Source organism: Akebia trifoliata, chromosome 7 (assembly GCF_017979445.1).
Source record: "Akebia trifoliata isolate Shusen 1 chromosome 7, ASM1797944v1, whole genome shotgun sequence".
NCBI classification, from domain to species: Eukaryota; Viridiplantae; Streptophyta; class Magnoliopsida; order Ranunculales; family Lardizabalaceae; genus Akebia; species Akebia trifoliata.
This window is the reverse complement of record NC_141381.1, coordinates 4,515,626-4,537,344: the sequence shown is the minus strand read 5'-3', so window position 1 is coordinate 4,537,344 and position 21,719 is coordinate 4,515,626. Positions and strand designations below refer to the sequence as shown.

At 34.2% G+C, this 21,719-nt stretch overlaps 2 protein-coding genes across 2 annotated transcripts; both read left to right on the top strand.

The window, feature by feature from the left end:
- Nucleotides 1–6,242: 6,242 nt before the first annotated feature.
- Nucleotides 6,243–7,886, top strand: LOC147398066 (putative disease resistance protein At1g58400). Its single transcript, XM_086448918.1, has one exon. The coding sequence runs from the start codon at nt 6,243–6,245 to the stop codon at nt 7,884–7,886; it is 1,644 nt and encodes a 547-aa protein (XP_086305044.1).
- A 2,182-nt stretch (nt 7,887–10,068) lies between these two features.
- Nucleotides 10,069–10,851, top strand: LOC147398065 (disease resistance RPP13-like protein 4). The gene has a single exon (XM_086448917.1). It carries the CDS (start codon nt 10,069–10,071, stop codon nt 10,849–10,851), a length of 783 nt encoding a protein of 260 aa, XP_086305043.1.
- The last annotated feature ends 10,868 nt before the right edge of the window (nt 10,852–21,719 follow it).

Sequence of the window (21,719 nt, the reverse complement as noted above, 5' to 3'; positions counted from 1 at the left end):
AGAGCTATTTGGCTACCCATTTCCAAGATTGAGAGTGCCTCAATCACTGACAAATACCTTCAGCTTAATATGAAAATGCATGGAAAGTTTTGGATTATTTAGTGAACTCTGTACACATGAATATATTAGTAGAGTTGGGGTGCATAGGTTGAGGAGTTATGACAATACTATCATTAGGGTTGTTAAACGCGCTACGCGGGGCCTAGGTGGGGCTTAAGCGATAAAATTATGATCATGGACAAAATAACATAAAAATAAGTCCAAATACTGATCCTAATCGCTAAAATAGACCCTCAATCCCATATCTCCATTTTGTTGCAGGAGATGAAAATATGTTAATTGCCAATCCAAATTCAGAAACAAATATCCCTCTCAATATTCTTTGGCTACGAATCAAGAGAGTTGATAACACATTTGCATCCAACTTGAAAAATATCCATCTTTCAATTCAATTTCTGTTTGTGTCATATAAGGACTTTTGCATTTACCATTTGAATTCCTTGGAAACTATGTTCCACTCGTTTGAAATTTTTTGCGGGTGTTGGACCTTAAATATATAAAGTTTAAGAGCTTATTGGAAGACATGAGTAATCTGATACACTTAAGGCATCTAAGATTGGTTTGGTCTCGTTTAAAAAAGCTTCCAGACAGTTGATGTAGTCTTCGAAACTTACGAACTTTTGTTATTAGAGGTTCTACAATTGAGGCACCTTCAAATGCATGCATTTGAGCATGGGATTTTGGTCTTGTTGAGTTTAGTCTCACATGGAACACTCATTCCCTTGTCTCTCTCCTTATAAACTCCTGGGCCCTCCACTCATTGCCAATTAGTCTTGAGTTAGACTGCCAAAATTTTCATGGTATTAGAGCTAGCCTATCTCTCCTCCATGTCGTTCAGTTCATATCTTCACGGCTTCGGTGTTGAGTTTAGTCTTACATCGGATACTCATTGCCTTATCTCTCTCCTTATAGACTCTTGGGCCTCTCTACTCATTGTCAATTGGTTTTGAGTTGGACCCTCAAATTTATCAGGTCCTTACAAGGATAGGGCGACTGACAAACCTACAAACTCTAAATGATAAGTAATCTTTTTTTGTTTGCTTCTCGTGGGTATCCCCATGCTTCGGGTGAGATTAAGAAGAGTTGAGGTTTTTATTTATCAGAAGAACGTGCAAATTTAAACAATCCATTGTAGTCTCTACCAAAAAATCCAATAAAGGGGTAACCCCAAGTAAGTAATTGGTAAATTCCCTACTTTGAACCCAAGACAATCTGTTAATACAAGAGCTACTAACTTCTAACTGTTACTTTCAACCATCCCACTGGATAAGCAAGAGGGAACTTCACTGTTGTGTTCCTAAATATTTCAAAGCCAATCTTTGTTTTCTAGTCCACACACAACTATTTAAAAGGGTACTTAGCACATTTCACTGTTAAGAGTATAGTAAATGAACATTGACCATGATTAGGTTTTTTAAAATATTTAATTCCCAAATCATTAGAAAAAGTTGATTTAATAATTTAAACTTGATAATGACCCATAGACTTTACCAATTAAAATCATTAAACAGAAATAATTTCATATATTAAAAATAGTATTTGGTTTCCTATCTAAGTGGGTGAGTAGGTGTGAATTTGAGTTTTTATTTCCTTGTCCAATGAAAGTGTGAGCATAAATTACATGAAAGTCCAGCAAGAAAGGCATTTGACTAATTTCTTATCCTTATAAGGAATGTTTTTTCTTTTTTTGCTCACAGAAATCTGGATTGTATGCTTGACGTGGCAAGCACCAAAGAGTCTGAGCAAAAACTCACTCTTCAAATATCCAATGTAATCTTTTGCATCGACAGCAGAGTTATTAGTTTGTAGTTTTTGTGCAAAAGTGAGAGAGATGGAGATGACCTTGACATCAATTATTTATTTTAACAAAAGCGTCTTGCCTTCTTAAACCTAAAGGGACTTTGTTCTGTTTTTTCACATGATCAGGAAAATTAATAGAAGAAGCCTTGGTAACATTTTTCCTTGAGAGATTAAATTCTTTGATACTTAAAAGGAGTTGGAAATATATCTTCCGGTGTCATGGTAAAATGATCATATATACCAAACAGTCATTTTGGTAAAAATAAATAATTATCAAAATTGATGTTTAACCCTTTTAGTAAACACTTTAATAACATAACGGTAGTTTGAAATTTTGACCTCATACCTGACCGTCTTGTGATAAGATATTAATAGAGGCAAAATTTTAGTGTGCTATAACAATTGAGACGAGAATATGTTCATTAAAAAAATTAATCCTTAGGAAATGTGTGGATGCCTAGCAAGCTATTTGTCTTTTAATCCTTGGAAACTGTTGGACATTCGATTTGTCCAATGCAATTGGATCCATGAAAAGTCCTTAATAAACCTAATCAAGCAATGATAATTTTCATGTTTAATGATATTTTAAGAGAGTTATTATGGCACCCTAACTTTTACTTATTACACACCAATTTATTAAAATATTTATCACACCCTAACCAAGAATTGAAACGCATGCACCACTCAAACATTACAATAGTTTAGCAGTTGTCAACAATTAGGATTATAGAACTCTTTAATTATTTTTTCCAGGCAAGCAAAGTTGTCTTATGTTCATGTGTACACTTCAAAACGATCAAGTATCCAATTAAATTAACCTCGATTTCTGTTTCTTTTGCATCGAGAGAGAGGTTAGTTTTGGTATTTTAATTTGAAAAGCTACAATAATTGCTTCAGAAAGAGAGAGAGAGAGAGAGAGAGGTTAGTTTTGGTATTTTACTGTGAAAAGCAGAAGTCGTTGTTGAATGTTGACCTCTCTAATCTCATCTGTTAAATACACTAAAACTTCATCGGTTGGTTGCTTGGTGTTTACACGTTGGAGAATTCAATTTGAGGGAGGGTGCTTTGGAAGTTACTATTATTAAACTAATATTATGCTTATCAATTTAAGGGAGGAATTGTTGAATTAGTCAAAAAAAAAAAAAAAAAGAAAAAAAAAAAAAAAAAAAAAAAAAATTATTTGATCATTTAATTTTTCATTGTGTTATCCTAGTTTTAGGTATTTCGTTGAGTTTGTTTTATTGTTGCAAAAGTGACAAGTTGTCGCCTAGTCTATAAGTGTTAGTGGTCAAGTGTCTGTTGTGGTGTTTTTTTTTTCGGTTGGTATATTTGCCTATATAAAGGCTATTGATTAATGAATTCAATAATGATAAAAAAAAAATTTCTCTTCATTGTATTTTATTATCTTTATGTTATATTGTTCTTTTTATGTAAAAGTGTAATAGTTTTGATTCAAAAGTGAGAAATAAATATTTATCAGAAAAATGTGTAAATTTAAACAATCCATCGTAGTCTCTGCCAATAAATCTAATAAAGGGGTAATTCAAAGTAAGTAATTGGTAAATTCCCTACTTTGAACCCAAGACAATCTAGAGGAGACTCTCCATTGATATAAGAGCTACTAACTTTCTCACTATTACTTTCAATCATCCCACAGGATAAGCAAGAGGGAACCTCACTGTTTCCTAAATACTTCAAAGTCAATATTTGTTCTCAGGTCCACACACATATTTAGAAGGATACTTGGAAGATTTCACTATTAAGAGTATAGTACATGAACATTGAACACGATTAGGATTTTCAAAATATTTAATTTCCAAATCATGAAAAAGTTGATTTAATAATTAAACTTGAAAATAACCTATAGACTTTACCTATTAAAATCATTAAATAAAAATAATTTTGAATATTAAAAATAATTTTTGGTTTCCTATCCAAGTGGGTGAGTAGGTGTGAATTTGAGTTTTTTTCCTTGTCCAATGAAAGTGTGAGCATGATTACATGAAAGTCAAGCAAGAAGGCATTTAACTAATTTCCTATCGTTATCAGAAAAAAAAAAATTTTGCTCACAAAAATTTGGATTGTCTGTTTGACGTGACAAGCACCAGGGAGTCTGAGCAAAAAAACCGACTCTTAAAATATCCAATGTAATCTTTTGCATCTACAGCAGGATTATTAGTTAGTAGTTTTGGTGCAAAAGTGAGAGATGGAGATGACCTTCGCTCTAATGATGTCCATCTCTTTGCTAATCTTTTATTTATTTTAACAAAAACATCTTGGGCTTTGTTATGTTTCTTTGCATGATCAGGAGAATTAATGGAAGAAGAAGCCTTAGTACTAATTTTTCAGTCAGAGATTAAATTCTCTATCACTTGAAGGAGTCGGAAATATTTTATGGTCTAGAAGACCAAATCCTACTTCTCAAGTCCCAGCTTTCACATCTAAATTCTCAAATCCATCCGTTTGTTGCCTAAAGCAATTTTCCCACCCTACCCTTAAATGATCACCATTTTCTTTTTTCACTTAAATTCTTTCCCTCACAAATTTTTTATTTAAGTCCCACCATCTTAACTTTCCTTTTTTTATGAGTAAGTTGGTTTTTAATGACATTAGTGACTCGGTATGCTAGGGAATTAAATGAACCCAATCATGTATCACATTACCCATAGACTTTACCAACTAAAATCATTAATCAAAAATAATTTAAATTAAAATTTAATATATTAAAAATAAAATTTATTTTCCTATATACAATTGGTCCAGCCAATGTGAATTTTATTTCTTATTTCCTCATCATACACTTAAAAACTAAATTAATTAAATATTGAAATAAACCTTGGATGAAGTGTTAGATTGATTTCTAGAAAATCTAGAAAAGTATCTAATAGGAATCCCGTCCACACATTCAAAGTTTCTTGTACATTTTTTATTATATTAAACACAGAGTTCATCCAATTCTTTGTTTTCTCTCCCCTTTTTCATACATTAAACTTTATCTTTTGGACAAGTGTCAACTTGCTGAGTAGTTCTTAGATGATGATACTAAAGACTTGTGTTCAAATATCATTAATATAGAGTTAATGAACTCATTAATTAAAAATAGGTTTACCGATCAATATATATATTTATCTTTCGGTGTCATGGTAAAATGATCATATACCAAATACTCATTTTGGTAAAAATAAATAATCATCAAAATCAATATTTAACTCTCTTAGTAAACACTCTAAAAACATAATGGGGGCTTGAAATTTTGACCTCATACCTGATCGTCTTAGTATTTTTCTCTTTATCTTTCATGATTCTCACTTCGTTTTATAATGGTATAATACCTGTAACTTATGATAAGATATTAATAGAGGAAAATTTTAGTGTCCTATAAACAGTTGGGATGAGAATATCTTCATTAAAAAAATTGATCCTTAATAAACGTGTAGATGCCCAGCAAGCTATTTGTCTTTTAATCTTTGGAAACTGTTGGACATTCGAAAGTCCAAGGCAATTTGATCCATGAAAAATCTTTAATAAACCTAATCAAGCAATGATAATTTTCATGTTTAATTTGTTTATTAGATATTTTAAGAGAGTTGTAATGGCACCCAAACTTTTACTTAGTACACTCCAATTTGTTAAAATATTTATTACACCCTAATTAAAAATTGAAACACATGCACAGTTTGGCTCCTTCAACACTACAAAGCATTGTAACACATTTAAACAACTTTAGCAGTTGTATATAATTAGGATTATAGAATTCTTTAATTATTTTTTTCCGGGCAAGCAAAGCTGTCGAATATTCATGCGTACACTGCAAAACAATCAAGTATTGCATCGAGGAGGTTAGTTTTGGTATTTTAATTTGAAAAGCTACGATAATTGCTTGAGAGAGAGAGAGAGAGCACCACCGAATGGGAGGTTAGTTTTGGTATTTTACTTTGAAAAGCTACAATAATTGCTTCAGAAATAGAGAAATCCCTGTTGAGCGTTGACCTCCCTCATCTTATATCATCTGTTAAATACAGTAAAACTTCATCTGTTTCTTAACATCCAAGTAATGGAAGAAACCTTAGTAACCTCCTTCCTTGACAGATTGAATTATTTGTTGATTCAGGAATCCGAAATAGTTTATGGTCTACAGGATCAAATCCTACTTCTTAAGACCATACTTTCAGATCTAAAATCTCAAATCCAACTTTTTCACCCAGAAACTCTTCGAAATCGGTTGCTTTTTAAGTGAAGATCTAGAAGAAGATGCCACCGCCACCACCACCACCACCACCAACATAAGCACAGAATTGAAAAAATCGATTCAAAATTGGTTGGGTAGGTTCAGAGATACCATCTACGACGCAGATGATTGTACAGATCAGTTCATCATTCGGATGAATAGCGTAGATCGGGAAGTGGCTGGTGTTGTGTTCCAGAGTGAATTACGGATGATCAACGAATGTCTCGTTGAAATTCTTCATGGCAAGTCTCAGTTGGATCAGTCAATTGCGTCGATTGAACATAGAGGAGAGGTAAACATGCAGCAGAGTTCTTCTTTTGCTCTAAAATTCAATTCTTTGCCGTTTTACCTTAAATCCTGCTTAATGTACTGTTGCATCTTCAATGAAAATTTCTGGGATTCGAAAGAAAGATTGATTCGGCTATTGATGGCCGAAGGTCTAATTCAAGAAATTCCAGGAGAGAGAATGGAGGATACAGCCGAAGAAAATATCAACAAGTTAATCGAACTACGAATGCTTCAAGTTCCATTTAAAGAAACGATTGATTGTGCTGTCCCAATCCCATACCTCAATTTTGTAGCAGGAGATGAAACTATGTTCATCACCAATACAAATTCAGAAACAGGTATCCCTCTCAATATTCGTCGGCTGTTGTTCAAGGATGTCGGTAACCCAATTGAACTCAACTTGAACCATATCCTTATTCGATCTATAATTATTCAGGATACAAACCGTTCAATTTACCATTTGAATTTCTTGGAAACTATGTTCCACCATTTGAAACTGTTGCGGGTGCTGGAGCTAAACTTTGCCAACTTGAAGAGCTTACCAGAAGAAGTGGGTAATCTGATACATCTAAGGTATCTAGGCTTGAGGTACTGTCATCGTTTAAAAGAGCTTCCAGATAGTCTATGTAGTCTTGGAAATTTACAAACTTTAGATATTGCACATTCTAGCATAAATGTACTACCGAGTAGAATTATGAATCTTCAACAATTGAGGCACCTTCTAATGAATACAATTCATTCACCGGTTTTGATCCCAACTGGGTTTGGGCGATTGACGAACCTCCAGACTTTGAGTGGTTTGTACGCCGGAGGTAGCATCGCTAGCGAGTTAAGTAACTTAACACAACTAAGAAAACTTGAAGTTATTTATTTGTCAGAATTAGAAGATGAAATTGAGTTATATGTTTCTATAATGAAGATGACTGGACTTCTCTCCTTGACTCTATCAGCAGAGAACACAGGTTATTATACAGGATCCTCCTTCAACGAACGACTACTCCCCTCTTTTGAACATTTCTCTCCTCTGTCTTGCCTTAGAAATCTTTGTCTTGTAGGGTGCCTACAAGAAATGCCCGACTGGCTCAGTTCAATGGAAAATCTTACCGAACTAGAGTTAACCAACTCTGACTTACCTGAGATCCCAACTTCTATCCTTCAGTTTCTTCCCAACTTAAAACATCTCAGTTTGAATGACGCCTTCACAGCAAAACATATGGGTAGAGAATTTTTCAGGTCTGGTGGGTTTCCTAGTCTGGAAGTTCTCCTTATTCAATCAGAATCTCTAATTGAATGGACAAAACTTGAAGAAGGAGCTTTGCCAAGCTTGAAGTGCCTCCAATTCTATAATTGTCTGAGATTGAGGACTCTACCTGAAGGTTTGCAATTAATCACCACACTTGAAGAATTGGAAATTTTGCCTTCGCATGGTGATCTTGCACGGAAGTTGAGTCCCAACGGAGGCAGAGAGAATTACAAAATCAAACACATCCCAGTGACAAAAATGTTTTGATTAAATTCCCCCCTTTGGGATTTAATTTCTATGAGATTATGTTGATAGACAGCATAAAAAGGGATGTTATTATCAAATGGTTAGTGCAACTATTATTATCATTGATTTCTTATATCATTGTACTTTAAAATATAAAATGTCCTTTATCCAAATTTCTGAATTGTTGTGCAAAGTGCTTTGTCGTGTTAAATTGGAATGTTGGATGATCTTGATGTATGGGATTCCATTTTTTTAACCATTATGAAGCATGGTTAGGTTCTAAACTCGTTGAAGAGATATATTGGGCAAGTCATCTCATTCTTGGTGGCAATTGAGTGAGAAAATTGCATTGAATCATTCGAGATCCGATATGACTCGGCTCTTTGAAAATCATGGCCAAGTTTATAGGAACTCAGGCTGGCCATTTTGCATTCTATATCTTCTAATAATTAAATGGTTGTGATCTATTTAGAATAAGATTTTGGTTAAGCACTTGACTATCTATATATTAAACATTTAATATACATGCATATTTAAACTTCCAATTGCCATAATACAATCATTACTCTTGTTGGTAAATTGAAAATGCTCAGATGGCTAGAAATTAATAATAAAGCTCATCGTGATTCAGAGGTCCGCCAACGACTATTTAGCAGGGGTATTTAGGATATTTCACTATTAAGAGTATAGCAAATTAACATGAACATGATTTGATCATTCAAAATATTTAATCCCCCAATCAGGAGATAATTATTTTGGGAAGTGTACTGTTTCTTTTATTTATTAATTGTTGATTTATGAGCACCAAGTGAAAAAAGTCTACATTTGACAGTCCAAAGCCGTCAAATATCGTAAAATTCGACGGATCAAAGCATCGAATTTTTCATTGTCAAAATTTTTTTTCGATGGATTGAAATCGTCAAATTAATGGAGGATGGGAGAAATTTGAAGGCTATAAGCCATCAAATTGGGGAACTTTAATTTAAAAATTTTGGGCTTTGCCCGTCAAATTTTCTTGTCAAAATTTTCAGTTTTCGCGTAGTTGAATAAGTTCTACTTAAAACTTAAATGGAATCAACTGAATTAGTCTTCAATAGAATCTGATTTAAAAAGAAATATTAAAAGACAAGTTTCCAAATCATGGGACGAAATCTTCTTAGTCACAGGGGACAACACACTTTCCAAATTGTGTACAAAGTCATTAAAAATGATTTTAGCAAATAAGTTATTTTTAGGGAAAATGGCCCTTAAAGTCAAATTTCTAAAATTACGGATCAACAACTCTCCATTTTTGAAATATTGATCATTCACGGTCTTGTTTTTTAAACTTCATCCTTGAAAAGACTTTTTGTAACTTCCGTTATAATTATTATCTAAAAATACTAGAAATACCCTTAATAAGTTAAGTTATCCCTCAATATTTAATAAATTACTAATATTTCTAATGTTGTCTTTCATCTCTTTCCTACGAGAGAATGCTAATCTTCAAGACCTTATAGGGATTTTAGCATTGTCCAATAATTTTTTTTTTCTAATAATATCCCTCATAGTTTTGTTTTTTAGTGAAAAAGACAATGTTATACAATAAATACATTTATTATGTTATTAATAAATATATTGATTATGTTGGTATTGATTACCAAAGCATTACTACAAAAAAAAAAAAAAAAATTTAATTCAAAATACTTAAATGCTCATAGCATTTATTATGTAAACAAAGGAAACCCAATGTATAGAGTGGTGCTCAAGCTCAACAGGTTGAATGCTACTCTGAAAACTTGAAGCTCCCAACATTTTGGTGATTACAAGAAAGTTTCTGTACAAACCTTCAAGCAATTGGAATGAGTCCAGAAAGAAATTCAACTCCAGCCCTTGAACTTGGTCCTGGCAAAAAATGAGAAAATGAGAAAATGAGAAAATTCTTTTACTCTAAAATTCAATTCTTTGCCGTTTTACCTTAAATCCTGCTTAATGTACTGCTGCATCTTCAATGAAAATTACTGGGATTCGAAAGAAAGATTGATTCGGCTATTGATGGCCGAAGGTCTAATTCAAGAAATTCCAGGAGAGAGAATGGAGGATACAGCCGAAGAATATATCAACAAGTTTATCGAACTAGGAATGCTTCAAGTTCCATTTAAAGCAAACGATTGATTGTGCTGTCCCAATCCCATACCTCAATTTTGTAGCAGGATATGAAACTATGTTCATCACCAATACAAATTCAGAAATAGGTATCCCTCTCAATATTCGTCGGCAGTTGTTCAAGGATGTCGGTAACCCAATTGAACTCAACTTGAACCATATCCTTATTCGATCTATAATTATTAAGGATACAAACCGTTCAATTTACCATTTGAATTTCTTGGAAACTATGTTCCACCATTTGAAACTGTTGCGGGTACTGGAGCTAAACTTTGCCAACTTGAAGAGCTTACCAGAAGAAGTGGGTAATCTGATACATCTAAGGTATCTAGGCTTGAGGTACTGTCATCGTTTAAAAGAGCTTCCAGATAGTCTATGTAGTCTTGGAAATTTACAAACTTTAGATATTGCACATTCTAACATAAATGTACTACCGAGTAGAATTATGAATCTTCAACAATTGAGGCACCTTCTAATGGCATCATTTCAATCGGTTTTGATCCCAATTGGTTTAGGGAGATTAACGAACCTCCAGACCTTGACTGGTTTGTACGCCGGAGGTAGCATTGCTAGCGAGTTAAGTAACTTAACACAAATAAGAAAGCTTGAAGTTAGGTATTTGTCAGAAATAGAAGATGGAATTGAGTTACATGCTTCTATAATGAAGATGACTGGACTTCTCTCCTTGACTCTATCAGCAGTGTCCTCCTTCAACGAACGACTACTCCCCTCTTTTGAACATTTCTCTCCTCCGCCTTGCCTTAGAAATCTTCGTCTTTTCGGGGGTGCCTACAAGAAATGCCGGGCTGGCTCAGTTCAATGGAAAATCTTACTGAACTAGCGTTATTCGACTCTGCCTTACCTGAGACCCTTACTTCTATCCTCCAATTTCTTCCCAACTTAAAACATCTCAGTTTGAATTACGCCTTCACAGCAAAACTTATGGGTAGAGAATTTTTCAGGTCTGGTGGGTTTCCTAGTCTGGAAGTTCTCATTATTCAATCAGAATCTCTAATTGAATGGATAGAAGTTGAAGAAGGAGCTTTGCCAAGCTTGAAGTGCCTCAAATTCTATAATTGTTCGAGATTGAGGACTCTACTTGAAGGTTTGCAATTAATCACCACATTCGAAGAATTGGAAATTATCCCTTCGCATGGTGATCTTGCACGGAAGTTGAGTCCCAACGGAGGCAGAGAGAATTACAAAATCAAACACATCCCAGTGACAAAAATGTATGATTAAATTCCCCTCTCTGGGATTTAATTTCTATGACATTATGTTCATAGACAGCATAAAAAGGGATGCTATCATCAAATGGTTAGTGCAGCTATTATTATCGTTGATTTCTTATATCATTGTACTTTAAAACATAAAATGTCCTTTATCCAAATTTCTGAATTGTTGTGCAAAGTGCTTTGTCATGTTAAATTCGAATGTTGGATGATCTTGATGTATGGGATTCCATTTTTTTAACCATTATGAAGCATGGTTAGGTTCTAAACTCGTTGAAGAGATATATTGGGCAAGTCATCTCATTCTTGGTGGCAATTAAGTGAGAAAATCGCATTGAATCATTCGAGATCCGATACGACTCGACTCTTTGAAAATCATGGCCAAGTTTATAGGAACTCAGGCTGGCCATTTTGCATTTTATATCATCTTCCAATTGCCAAAATACAATCATTACTCTTGTTGGTAAAGTGAAAATGATCAGATGGCTAGAAATTACTAGTATAGCTCATCTTCGTTGCACCTTGCAACGACTATTTACCGGGGGTATTTGAGACATTTCACTGTTAAGAGTATAGCAAATTAACAAGATCATGATTTGATTAGGCAAAATATTTAATCCCCCAATCAGGAAAAAAAAACATGATTCGATAATTACTTTGAAAAGTGTACTGTTTCTTTTATTTATCAATAGTTGATTCATGAACACCAAGTGAAAAAAGCCTTTGTTTGACAGTTCAAGGCCGTAAAATATCATAAAATTTGACAAACCAAGACGTCAAATTTTTATTGTTAATTTTGTTTTTTTGACAGATCAAAATTGTCAAATTAATGGGAGAAATTTGAATGCTCTAAGCCATCAAATTGGAAAATTTTAATTTAAAATTTGTGGGCTTTGACCCGTCGAATTTTCTTGTCAAAATTTTCAATTTTCACATAATTGAATAAGTTCTACTTAGAACTTAAATGGAATCGACTGGATTAGTCTTCAATTGAATCTGGTTAATTAGAAAAGATATATTAAAGGGTAAGTTTCCAAATCATGGGATGAAATCTTTTTAGTCACAGGGGCCAACACACTTTACAAATTATGTACAAAGTCAGTAAAAAAGATTTTAGTAAATAAGTTATTTTTTGGGAAATTGACCCTTACAGTAAAATTTATGAAATTACGGACCAACAACTCTCCATTTTTGAAAAATAGACCATTCATGGTCTTGTTTTTCAAACTTCATCAGTGAAAAGAATTTTTGTAACTTCCATTATAATTATTATCTAAAAATACCATAAATACTCTTAATAAGTTAAGTTATCCCTAAATATTTAATAAATTACTAATATTTCTAAGGTTGTCTTTCATCTCTCTAGTATGGGAATGCTAACACACAAGACTTCATAGGAACTCGGTCTTCTTGGAATTATGAGCATACCAGAAGAAGTGGAAAATCTGATACACCTAAGACACCTAGAATTGTGGGTTCAAAGTTTAAAGAAGCTTCCAGAGAGTTTAGGAAATCTTCGAAACCTCCAAGCTTTTGGATATTGGATGGCCTTTGATGAAAGAACTACCAAGTGGCATTCTGAATCTGCTATAATTGAAGCACCTTAGAATGCACGGATTTGGGCAACCAACTTTGTCCCCTATAGGGATAGGGCGATTGACCAACCTCCAGACTTTGAGTGGTTTATATGTCGGTGGTGCATTGCCAGCGAGTTAGGTAACTTGATCCAAATTAGAAAACTTGAAATTGATTTTTTATCAGAAGAAGATGCAAGTGAGTTATATGCTTCTATAATGAAGATGATTGGACTTCTCTCCTTATCTCTATCCGGTAGCTTGGGAAAGCTATTATACCAAGGAAGACTTGCTACCTTCCTTGGAACCATTCTCGCCTCCGCCACTCCTTCGAAAGCTTCATCTAGTAGGGTGCTTACAAGAAATGCTTGATTGGTTCACTTCCATGAAAAACCTCACTCAATTAGTTTTAAAAGATTCTAATCTATTCGGGAACCCAGTTTTTGTCCTTGAGTCTCTTCCTAACTTGAAAATTTCTCAAATTGTGGGAGGCATACAGAGTAAGGTATATTGGTAGAGAGTTCTGTAGGGCTGGTGGGTTTCCTAGTCTAGAGATTCTCATTATTGAATCCAAGTCTCTAATTGAATGGACGAAACTTGAAGAAGAATCTTTTCCAAGCTTGAAGATCCTCTTCTTTAGATGTATGAGGTTGAGAACTCTCCCCGAAGGTTTGCAATCTATCGCCACACTCCAAAAAGTGCATGTGCACTTCTTGCATGGTGATCTTGCAAGAATAGAGGCCCAGAGAATTATAAGATCAAACACATCCCAATGAGAGACCTATGTGATGGTTATTAAAATTTCTCCCTTTTGAGATTTTATTACTTGAGAACATGTTGATCGATAGTGTAAAATGGTTGTTATTTATCAAATGGTTAGTGCTACACAATGTGAAAAAAGCCCAAATTTGATGGCCCAGGGCTGTCAAATTTCATAAAATTCGACGGACAAAAGGGTCTAATTGCCATCAAATGTTTCATTGTCAAATTTTTATTTTGGACGGGCCGAAACTGTCAAATTAATGAAGGATGGGAGAAATTCAACAACTCCAAACCATCAAATCTGGGAACATCAAAAATTTCAACGATCCTAGATCATCAAAATTTAGTTTCTAAAATCCATGGGCCTTGCCCCGTCAATTTTTTCTGTTGAATTTTCCAGTTTTCACATAGTACTACTATATATTGGGGATTCTGATTTCTTAAACATACATATAGGGGAGCGGTTCAGTAGCCCTAAAGTTTGCCAAACATTGTGCCAAACATTTTTCAAAACATGGGTTTGAAGCTTTGGAATGAGCTACTTTTTTGTGAGGATGATCTCTATGATGAGAAGATCATCCACACCAAAAATCAGCCTATTCCAAAACTTCTAACCCCATCAAAAGTGATTTACAAAAATTGGATTCTTCAATTTGTAAATTAGGGTTAGAAATTTCGATCTTTGGAGAGGATGATCTCTTCACCGTAGAGATCATCCTTACAAAAAAAATCAGCTCATCCCAATGCTTCTAACCCATGTTTTGAAAAATGTTTGGCACGATGTTTGGCAAACTTTAGGGCTGCTGAACAGCTCCCTATATATATATATATATTGCCCTCAATATGAACTTAAAAATTGTGGTTCCAAGTGCTTTCTTTGTGTTAAATATATAGAGATGTTGGATGGTCTTTATGTATGATTGAACTCTTATACATTATACATTGCCACTTGATAGGTCCATAGAAATTTCTCAAAATGGGACTGCATTTTTAAACCCATTAATATGGAAAGACTAAGCATTATGAAGCATTAAAAAAAAAAAAAAACTCATTAAAGAGGATGAGATAAATTAAGACTGTCATCTTGGTCTTAGAGACAATCGAACGAGAAAGTCACATTGAATCATTCCTGATCTGGGATGACTCACCAGACATTTTGAGATCTTGGCCAAGCTCTTGAAAACTCAGCCTAATTAATCCATGTAGTTTCATATTTTATATTGATTTCTAATCCTTTTAATGGTTGTGATCTATATAAGATATGATTTTGTGTTTGGGCATTTGAGCATCTGTTGAACCACCTTGCAATAGATAATAATCATTTGAATGTACATACATACATCAATAAACTTCCAATTCCCATAAAAAGATCATTACTCTTGTTGATAATTTAAAAAAATTATCCAAGATATATAGGATGGCCTGCAAGAAATTACTAAAAAGAATAATGATGAATGCATGCAGTCTTGGTAAGCGGTTGGGTACACTGCTGACCTGGCAAGGGCACATAACAGCACATATTTTTCCTGTGTATCCTGATGAAAACGATCTATGGTTTTGTGCCTTCGCCACGTCAGCCGCGTACCCAACCGCGTGCATTCATCATGTCTCTATTAATAAAGCTCATCTTGGTTGTGAAGTCCACCAACGGGTATCTAGCAGGGGTATTTTGGTTATTTTACTGTTAAGAGTAAATACCATAATCTCTCATTATGTCCTTGAGCATGTTACATGCTTTATAAGTTGACCGTGTTTCAATTTGTTTATGATTGACTTTGAGATTACTTTCTTGCTTGGATGAGGGTGACCTGTCTTACAAGCAATTTCCTCATGACATACATGTCGGTTTGTAATTGTTTTTATTGTGAACATTGGAGTAATTGAAATCCTTTATGCTTGTAACCTTGTATGGACACCCATCGACTTTGCACTTCGTATTTATCCAAATCGAGTCATTCTTGATAAAAGTCATAACAAAATTATGAGCTACCATGTTTTAGCTCAATGAATTATGGAGTTCTTCTTTGTCACTAAATTCTTATCCAACATCAATAATTTTATTCTCCCAATTTTTTTCCAACAAAGGTATGGTTAATTGGCTATTTTCTGGTAGTGGTGGTTGCTAACTATCAATAGCTTCCTCTCTTTCCACTATAACCACATATGCTATAACTCTTGAACTTTAGGTTGGAATCCTTTAGGAGGATCCAATTATCATATACATGTACATGATTCTTTTTTTTTTTTTTTCCCTATTTTTGATTTGTAAGCTAGGGTTAAAGGGACCCCTCCCTAAAAAACACTTCTAATGAGTGTAAGTACAAGATAAATCTTCTTCTGCAATTCTTAGAAGATCTTAAGGAACATTGGACCTATCTTGAATAATAAAAAAATAATCCAAAACAGTATCCAATTTTGCTAAAAAATCTGCTACCCTGTTTGCTTCTCTCCACTAGAATTCAAAGCCACATTAATCAAAGTAACGAGCTTGGTCTGCAATTTTTGTCAACGCTTCTTCATACTTCCATGAAGGGATAATGTCTCTCTTTATGCATTTGATTGAATCTAATGAATATGAAGAAATCAGAATTTGTTTGAAATCTGATCCCTCGAGCTATGGCATCCAAGATTGCTTGGATTTCAATTTGTATGATGTCTTCTTCCTCAATGTTACCCCAGCCGGCAAACTGAATTAACCCATCTTTGTTTCTCCCAATGAATCCAAATCCTGCCCCTTGTGCTGATCGAGATCCATCTGTATTAATCTTCAACACATTGTCCACTGGGGGTACCCAAGATATACGTTGTATAGCAATTGTCACCATAGAGAAACAACAGGTCCAGTTGTTCAAAATTTGCAACATTACCTGTGGAGATTTATCTATAAAAATCATCCCATCAAACTGATTCTTCACCATCTCTCCCACCTATTTTAAAACAATTTCCTTTTGGACGGATAGATAAGAGAACACTCTTTGGCCTCTCTTTTTCCAACAGAAATATATCACTGCACAGAACATTATATTCAACATTTGATTGATCTGTTTTTCTTGAAATCACATATTCTTGATAACCTGCACTTCCTCCTCTATTGCCACCATACCAATTCTTGTTATTCCAAATTTCTACATGCATTGTTTCCAGATCCATCGGGTATATGGGCATTTAAAGAAAAGAGGATCATTTGTCTCTTGATGGTTACAACACAATGCACACCGAGAAACCCATTTAAACCCCCTCTTGGTAAGATTTTCTACTTTCGATAATTTCTTTGAATTGCTAACCAAGCAATAAAGGAAAATCGTAGAATACCATTCTTACTCCATATAATATTCTTCTGTCTCACTAATTCCTAGTTTTCATCTAACACTTCATAGGTTGATTTCATGGAAAATAGACCGTTCGGTGTTAATCTCCAGATTACTCTATCCCTTAACAGTATCTTAGGAAGTTGAGTGGATAAGATAATATCTATGATTTCTTTCATAGATCATTATATGGTCTTGGAAACACCCATCTTCTCTCTACAATAAAATCTCGAATCACAGCATTCTTGTGGCTATCGAATTGATTAATAATTCAATTTTCAAATATGGAAATAATACTTCCTTCTTGTAACCAAGGGTCACTCCATATATTAGTTCCTTCACCGTCTCCAATCAAGAACCGAACATGCTTCCTCACAAATTCTCTTTCCTTTAAGATATCTCTCTATGCCCAAAAAACATTATTTGGAGGTTGGCATCCCCAAATATCTGCATCCTCCACATATCTAGCTCGCATGTACATGATTCTGGTTGGCCGATATAAATCAATCAAGAAGATAATACTTTATTTGCTTCAAGATTGATCAAAACTTTGTTGTCACTACAACATTTTTTTATCTACAGCGGCGGATTTTTCCGTCGCTATAAGGTATTTTTTCCGTCGGTAAAGGCTATAGCGGCGAATGAGCAGCGGAACCAGAATCTGTCGTTGTTGCCTCGATCGCTAAATGTAGCAGCAGATAACCTATTTTGCTGTTGTAGGTACTATCTTTAGCAGCAGATATAAATATCCGCTGCCATAGGTCAATTTATTAACAAATAGAATATAATACATATAGCGGTGGATATTAATCTCCGCTGCCATAGGTCAATTTAAAAAAAAATTATATATACTTCATATAGCAGTGGATATTAAGATTCGCTGCAATAGTTCAATTTTTAGCAAATAAAATATACCACATATAGCAGCGGATATAACAATCCGTTGCAATAGGTTAATTTTTAATAAATAGAATATACTACATGTTGTGGCGGATATTAATATCCGTTGCAATAGGTATATTTTTAATAAATAGAAAATACTACATGTAGTGGCGGATACGAAAATCCGCTGCAATAGGTCAACTGTTAATAAATACAAATATACTACATTTAGTGGCGGATATTAATATTCGCTGCAATAGGTCTATTTTTAAAAATGGAAAATGGGGGTATCTACACCCCCGTCTGACCTCCCACATTCTCATGTACATATTTGTACTAAGAGATAAAGTAAAAATATATGGCTAAAAAGTTTTGGAATGGACTTATTTTTTGTGAAGATGGAGATAATCCCATGAAAAGTGGTTACAAACTAATGGTAAAAATTGACGGTCCATGATTCTTCAACTTATAAATTAGGGTTAGAAATTTCAAAATGGGCTGATTTTTTTGTGAGGATGATTTTCTCACTATAAAGATCATCCCACAAAAAACCTGGCCATTCCAAAACTTTTAGCCTATATAGGACAACACTTTGTCTAGAAGTTTGTCATGGAAACTAATCCTATATTATATAAGTATAACAAATTCACATTTTCACATTCCAAAGTTTGACATCCAAATAAAAAGTTCAAACTCATTAAAATTGAAACAAATAAATTGTTTCTTTCAACATGTGAACTTTCAATCCCTTAAATCGAAAGCAAAACCCGAAACTTTAGTGGGGAAAAAAAGAAAATTAAACCCCTTATCATTGCATTCTTTCTCATTTCTCCAAACACAGAAATGAAAACATACAGAATAGAGACATTCATAGTGTTCCAAAACATTCACTTTAGATTGTAATTGTACCTGAGTGCCTTGTCCCAGGATAAAAATAAAAAGAATGGATAATACCGTTCGGAAGGGTTTCTCGGGTCATGTCCCCTCCTCTTCTAACCAAAGAGGAGGGGAACGAGCCCACAAAAAAAAAAAAAAAAAAAAAATACACATGCAGGAAAAAACATATACACCATAGGAAGGGAAGAATGAAAATTCATTCATGTGCTTTTCAATAGCAATCTAATAAAAAAATAACCAAGTTTAAAGAAAAACATCGTGACATGGCATGGAGCAATTATAATCGAAAGCCGCCAGTCCACGTTCTCCCCAATAAGTGAGTGCACAAAAGTGGCAGCTAAAGCATTCACCTTCCGCTCGCTGCTCACGCTCTGAATTCATGTTGTTCAACAAACAATATCAGAAAAGGAATCCACTAAGGAGAAAAAAAAACAAATATAAGGATATTATGTTGCAAAGAAACCTGTGCAAGTGAACCTTCTGGAGCATATAAGCCATAAAATCTCAATGAAACATCACAGTGGGTGCTACGATGATAAAACTTGGTGGTGACATGAAGTTGTTCAGATCTACCTCAAAGAATCTCAGTCTGGGTGCTACTGATGATTCTTGCAACAGCCTGGCCGATAGAGATGTTTACCACGAATTGTACCATATTCTGCGTACCCTTTCCTGAAGAAAAATTCAAATCCTCATTAGGCTGATAACTCAGTAACTTATTAATTGCCTGCCATTCTTCATTTGTTAGTCTTTCCTTTGTCAACTGTGATCCCTCAGAATCATTCTTGTCAGAGTCATCTTCAGAGGAAATACGCTTGAGATAAAAAAGCATCTGAAATAAGTTGTCTAAAATAAATATAACTATAAGCAAAATGCTCGGAGAAGAAGTAAAGAAGAAATGTATACAAGAAATGGAAATGACCTTTGAAGCCTTGAAGAAGAAGATTCAATTTCAAGAGAAGACAAGAAGCTTGTGTTCCCACGAACCATCTAAAAGAAAACCAGCTTTTCTTCATATGACTCCTCTGCTGAGCTGCTTCATTTGATTTTACAGATTCAATTTTTGCATGTGCAAGCAACCTAAACTAAACACACTCCACAAGCTAAATGTCAGAGGTCTAGACAAATTGCATTGTTAGCAAAAAAAAATACAGTTGAATTAGTCATGATTGAGTCATACTTCCTCTAGTAAAGCAATAAGGACAGACAAAATATGCTTACCTCCATAAAAGAACGACTTTAGAATCAAGATCTTTCTCAATTTCTCTAATCTCAGTGTTGTCAACTTTTGACAACTGTTGCAAGGAACTAGCATATAAGTGAATGTAACATCGAGGACACTGACAAAGACACCAAATTCGGTCCCATGAGAACTGATAGCTGAAATGCAAGGCTTATAAAAAGTGCTTAAGAATTGTGGTTCCAAGTGCTTTCTTTGTGTTAAATATATAGAGATGTTGGATGGTCTATATGTATGAATGAACTCTTATACATTATACATTGCCACTTGATAGGTCCATAGAAATTTCTCAAAATGGGACTGCATTTTTAAACCCATTAATATGGAAAGACTAAGCATTATGAAGCATTTTTTTTTTTTAAAACACATTAAGGAGGATGAGATAAATTAAGACTGTCATTTTGGTCTTAGAGACAATTGAGCGAGAAAGTCACATTGAATCATTCCTGATCTGGGATGACTCACCAGACATTTTGAGATCTTGGCCAAGCTTTTGAAAACTCAGCTTAATTAACCCATGTAATTTCATATTTTATATTGATTTCTAATCCTTTTAATGGTTGTGATCAATATAAGATATGATTTTGTGTTTGGGCATTTGAGCATCTGTTGAACCACCTTGCAATAGATAATAATCATTTGAATGTACATACATACATCAATAAACTTCCAATTCCCATAAAAAGATCATTACTCTTGTTGATAATTTAAAAAAATTATCCAAGATATATAGGATGGCCTGCAAGAAATTACTAAAAAGAATAATGATGAATGCATGCAGTCTTGGTAAGCGGTTGGGTACACTGCTGACCTGGCAAGGGCACATAACAGCACATATTTTTCCTGTGTATCCTGATGAAAACGATCTATGGTTTTGTGCCTTTGCCACGTCAGCCGCGTACCCAACCGCGTGCATTCATCATGTCTCTATTAATAAAGCTCATCTTGGTTGTGAAGTCCACCAACGGGTATCTAGCAGGGGTATTTTGGTTATTTTACTGTTAAGAGTAAATACCATAATCTCTCATTATGTCCTTGAGCATGTTACATGCTCTATAAGTTGACCGTGTTTCAATTTGTTTATGATTGACTTTGAGATTACTTTCTTGCTTGGATGAGGGTGACCTGTCTTACAAGCAATTTTCTCATGACATACATGTCGGTTTGTAATTGTTTTTATTGTGAACATTGGAGTAATTGAAATCCTTTATGCTTGTAACCTGTATGTACACCCATCGACTTTGCACTTCGTATTTATCCAAATCGAGTCATTCTTGATAAAAGTCATAACAAAATTATGAGCTACCATGTTTTAGCTCAATGAATTATGGAGTTCTTCTTTGTCACTAAATTCTTATCCAACATCAATAATTTTATTCTGTCAATTTTTTTTCAACAAAGGTATGGCTAATTGGCTATTTTCTAGTAGTGGTGGTTTCTAACTATCGATAGCTTCCTCTCTTTCCACTATAACCACATATGCTATAACTCTTGAACTTTAGGTTGGAATCCTTTAGGAGGATCCAATTATCAAATACATGTACATGATTGTTTTTTTTTTTTTTTTTCTTTTTTTGATTGGTAAGCTGCGGTTAAAGGGACCCCTCCCTAAAAAATACTTCTAATGAGTGTAAATACAAGATAAATCTTCTTCTACAATTCATAAAAGATCTTAAGAAACATTGGACATATCTTGAATAGTAAAAAAATAATCCAAAACAGTATCCAATTTTGCTAAAAAATCCGTTGCCCTGTTTGCATCTCTCTACTGGAATTCAAAGCCACATTCATCACAATAACGAGCTTGGTCTGCA